General features: G+C 32.2%; 1 protein-coding gene across 1 annotated transcript; it reads left to right on the top strand.

Annotated features, from left to right (window-relative positions):
* Positions 1-3926: 3926 nt before the first annotated feature.
* On the top strand, positions 3927-4802 carry LOC123895172. Its single transcript, XM_045945407.1, has one exon. It carries the CDS (start codon positions 3927-3929, stop codon positions 4800-4802), a length of 876 nt encoding a protein of 291 aa, XP_045801363.1.
* Positions 4803-5399: the final 597 nt, after the last annotated feature.

Raw genomic sequence — 5399 nt, 5'->3', positions numbered from 1 at the left:
ATGGGTTCTCCTAAGGCATCAAATGAGTTTGCAAATTCTAAAATATTCATGTGAAAATCATGAATGGTCTCTTCTTCCTTCATACTTAGATTTTCAAAGTTTGTGCGAAGCATCTGAAGTTTAGACAATTTTACCTTGCCGGTTCCTTCATGTGCTTTCCTAAGTATTTCCCACGCATGTTTGGCCACAGTACATCGTTTGACAAGTCTGAACATGTTGATGTCCACTCCATTGAAGATGGCATTTAGAGCTTTTGAGTTTCCCAGAGTTAAGTCATCCTCGTCTTTAGAATAGTCTTTTACAGCCTTGATTTCATCGGTTTTCTTTCCATCCTTATCTATGACAATTGGGGGTTCCCAACCATTTTCTACAGCTTTCCATGTTCTGCTGTCAATGGATTTAAGAAAAGCCATCATCCTAGCTTTCCAGTAGTCATAGTTCTCAGGCCCAGTCAGCAATGGTGGTTTAGAAACCGTTCCTCCTTCCTTGTCCATCTCACCAGAAATTTCCTTCCCTGGAGCTCACCCTGAATTTCAAGCAGGGTGCCTGCTCTGATGCCAATTGAAATTCTGGCACAGTCGTGTTTTGATGTTGAACTCAATGCTTCACCACTATAATACAGTTTCAATTCTTGATTCAATGATTCAACATCTCACAGCGCATACGAAATGAACAATAAACTTAACAACTAAAAATAACACAGTAATTTGTTAACCCAGTTCAGCATAAGCCTACTCTGGGGGATACCAATCCAGGAGTGAATCCACTATGATAGTATTAGTTTGAAGCCCTCAATAAACAACTCGTTTAAGACTTCTCACATAATCACTACCCGTGCTAATTCTACCTAAGACACACCTAGGTATGAGAACCTCCGCTCACCTCCTCTTGACCACAACCACTGTGATTGTACACTTTAACATTCAACAGGTGAAGACACACTTCATAAAACACACACCACTTCCGTACTTCAAAGCTTTGGAATGGTATACACACACTATCTCCTTGCTTAGAAGCTCCAGAGATATTACAACACAAAGACACACAGTCTTTAATCTTGCATCAAATCAACACAAGACTCAGAACACAATGACACAATACTAAAACCTAAACTCACGCTTTGTAAAACTCAAATCTGGTTTCAGTGCTTTGGACAATGGTGTCAGCTTCCTTAAATAGCCTGCGCTAGCATGGGCTAGGTCTTGAATTGGGCTTCGAAAACTTAGCAGGACCAAAGGTTCCTTCATGGAATATTCTTCGTGCAGTTGTTTTGTTTCCTTAATTGGATGATCTGATTAGCAAACAAAACTAGGTCATGGTTGCTTCCTGAACCATGAGAGACGACGCTACTTGGCGCACAGGTAGAATTAGCGTGGATTCCATAATTAGAAAAAGGCGCGAGATCACAATGTAACAGGTCCGGCCCACTGGATGTGGTATCCAATGTTGAAGCATTGTACCCAACATCTTGCTTGTACTGGATGGTGGAAGCATGTAGTTCCACATCTAGATAGATCACATGTTTTAGCAAAATGAGGCCAATCATAAAACGCCAACAATATTTTCTTTTCTGTCTCTTGGTAAACTTTGGTAGTCTACCTCGGCACACCTTGTGCTGAGGAGGCTGTTTTCAGTTAATATATATATATATATATATATATATATATATATATATATATATATATATATATATATATATATATATATATATATATATATATAGCTACTTAATAAAAAAAAGAATTTAAAATTAATTAGATGTGTTGGTAAGGAAAGAAAGAGAAAATAATATGGCGTGAGAGGTTGCATAATAACATTGGTAAACTTGTATTATTTAATTGTTTTAATTCAATGTTTCGTGATGGACCATTTGATGTCATGGTCCATGATAGCACTCGTCTTGTTAGCATCTGATATTTTATTCCTTCTTCTTCTCCATTTTTTTTGTAATATTATTACATTTTGTTTTTGTTAAAATTGATTCATTGATTTTATTTGTTTATATTGATTTCTTGATCTTTTTAAGAAATTATTGATTGATTCATTATATTTTTAGAAGAAGTTTGTATCGAATTTATTGAATCATTAAATTTTAAAAATCAATAAAGTATTTTGAAATCTCAAAAGTCTATGTTTTTACCCTTTGGTTCCTAGGGGAAGGAGGCCCTACAAATTCTCGTGTTAAAAATCTTGATTATAAAAAGTCATTCAATTTTTTTTTTTCAAATCTCACAAAATTAATATAATCTCGCAAAATCTTCAAGATTTTTATTGCCAAAATAGTCTTTCGAAATCTCAATACAATACATCCCCCCTTATATTACTTCTAAATGGATAAAACATAAATGGGCCTAAAGGCCCAATTACCTAACAACAATTCAAGCAAAGTCCAACTAATAATATAAATACTATTAATACCTAAATTATTTAATAAACTACTACCTAACAATTATTTAATTAAAGGTGAATTCTTTGGTACACATCTTATGTGGATGTGGTTTAATAAGTGGCAACTATTAAATGCATGTTTTGTTTTTTTATTTATTTTTAGACTAAGATTTTATTTCTTTATTAAGTTTTTTATATTAAACATTAAAGACTACTTTATAATATTTGCAAATATATCTTTCACACAAATATAATAATCAATCATGTACACAGATAAATCAAGCCTCATCAAATCTTTCAATTTATGATTTTAACTTGTTTTTTTAAGCAAACATGTTTTTTAAAGAAGATTCAAGTATTTTAATATTATTATAATATTCTATAAAATAATATGATCTTAGTTTTTTAGCAACATAGGACCTTTTTTTTAAAGCGTGTGGTTTCAACAACTTATAATAATAATATTATTATTATTATTATTATTATTATTATTATTGTTATTATTATACAGTATTTAATATTATTATTTTATAAAGTTTAACACAGTATTTATTTTTTTGACTAATACAGTATTTATTTAGTTACCGATTAATCATTAATACATATAACTATCAAATTACATTTATTTTTATTTTTTTTTGTTTTTTCGATTATCAAAAAAAAAAATTGCATTTATTTTTTTCCTACAAAAAGAAAAAAAAAACTTATAATTTTTTACATGTGTATATATTTTAGTGTAATATTGTTAATTTTTAGAGATTCGCAATATTTTATAGGGTTAAATATTTTTTTTGTTTCTGAAAAATTACTAAATTTATTTTTTCGTCTTCATAAAATAAATGTCATGTTTTCGTCCATACAAAATTTTTATGCATGCAATTTTACTCAATTGTTAATTATGATTTTGCAAATATGTATAGAGCATTATAAAAAGTTCGTGCAAAAATAAGGAGCTCAAAATTTGATTTTTAGGTCAAAATATTTGTTACTTTTATCTTGATATTTTGAATTTAGAAAATTTATATTTAATTCATCTCGTTTTAAAAAATACTAAAGTTTTGTAAAGGAATTTTTTATATTGTTCTAGACATGCCTGAAAAGTTTAAGGAAAATTAAATTATTATAATTTTTTTTAAAAAATCAACAAGGACTAAAATTTTGCAAGTAATAACATTTTTATGAGGTTGAAAAATGGAATTTGAATTAATTATACATAATCTGTAAAAGTAGTTGGATATTTTCATATGAACTATGTTTCTCAACCACAATTAGTCTAACTATGTGATATTGAAATGTTTGATTGTCGAAATTTAAATTCATAACTAGACTTATTAAAGCAAGGTATTTTCCACGATCCTAGTTTTGCATGGCGTAGTATTTGGAAAGCTAGACAAGTTCTTTTACTTGGGTGTAGGTGGAGGATTGGTGGTGGTGACAAGATACACGTCATGTCTGGTCCTTGGTTACGTGGGAATGGAGAACGCTGAATTCATTCGCCTCAACCTGAAGGAATATATAACTTATTTGTTAGAGACCTGATGATAGATAATTATAAAGCTTGGAATGTGCCTAAAATTTGCATGTTATTCCCAGTCCAAGTGGCAGAGAGGATTATTGCGACACCTCTCATTGGGTCGGTTTATGTGGATAAATTGGTTTGGGCGGAGGAACGAAATGGTTATTACTCTGTCAAATCCGGGTACAAGCTTGCTATGAAGTGTATTTTTCGTAATGATAAATACCATGTGGAAGGTAATTGGAAAGAAATATGGAAAGCGCATGCTCCGCATAAAGCGCGTCATCTTCTTTGGAGATTATGTAGGATATGTATTCCAACGAGGCGTCGGTTATTAGAACGTCATGTTGATTGTGATGTTCATTGTCCATTATGTGAAGATGAGGTAGAAGATGATATACACACTTTTTTCACCTGCGTTTCTACTCAATACAGTTGGCAAGCAGCTGGACTATCATCTGTCCTGGGTTCCGCAGCTTGTCAGCAAGGTAGTGCGGTAGATAGAGTGTTTGCCTTGTGTCGGAATGAGGATTACACTACTATAGGTAGAGTGGCCACACTGTTATGGAGTATATGGCATAACCAGAATGATAAAATTTGGAATGATAATGTTAGAAGTCCAATCCAAATTGGTCGAGCTGCGTTTGATCATTGGAACGAGTGGTTTGCAGTCCATAAGTTGCGAAGTAACGATGATCATGATGTTCCGCTTGTCAGCACCAATTGGTGGGAAAAGCCTCATATAGGATGGTTAAAGTGCAATGTAGATGCAACATTTTTTGTCGGTGCAGGTAGGACCGCAATAGGTGCTTGTTTTCGTAATAATTCTGGTGAGTTTATGGCTGAAATTACGCAGTGGCAGCAACTGACTTTATCAACAGAGGAGGGTGAAGCATGAACATTATTGCAAGCTATGAATGAAGCTAAGAGTAAAGGATTTGAAAACGTCCAATTTGAAAGTGACTCTCAAGTGTTGGTTGATGCTATTCGTACCAAACGGCGAGACAACTCAGAGTTTCTTTCAATCGTTAATGAAATTATCCTTGTTATGCTATCATGTGTGAACTTTGAAGTTAAGTTTATTATGAGACAAGTGAATTCGGTTGCTCATACTTTAGCTAGGGCGGCCAATTCTTGGACTAGTTTTCATAGATTTGAGATTATTCCTTCATGTATTGAACTTTTGATAATTAATGAAATGCAGTAAGTTTGTTTGGTTAAAAAAAAATTCATAAGTTACTGTTAATTAGTCCATTTAGGTGATATTGAACTAATTGATTGAACAAAAAAAATTGAATTCCTTATTGAAATTAAGCATAATTACTTAGGTTTGCATATGAACTATGTTTCAAGTTGAAGAGTTTAATCTATAAATTTTGATTTCGTTAATCACAAACAACATAATTAGTTGAGACTTAATAGTCATTATTTCATACTAGTCCCACACCCGTGCGATGCACGGGTGTTATGCGATATTTTATATTATAACGTTGAA

Source organism: Trifolium pratense, linkage group LG1 (assembly GCF_020283565.1).
Source record: "Trifolium pratense cultivar HEN17-A07 linkage group LG1, ARS_RC_1.1, whole genome shotgun sequence".
Lineage (NCBI taxonomy): Eukaryota > Viridiplantae > Streptophyta > Magnoliopsida > Fabales > Fabaceae > Trifolium > Trifolium pratense.
Note: the sequence above shows the minus strand (reverse complement) of the source record. Positions and strands in the feature narration are given on the sequence as shown.

Coding starts and splice junctions, on each gene's coding strand:
- LOC123895172 (XM_045945407.1), top strand. CDS start 3,927: ATGATAGATAATTATAAAGCTTGGAATGTGCCTAAAATTTGCATGTTA.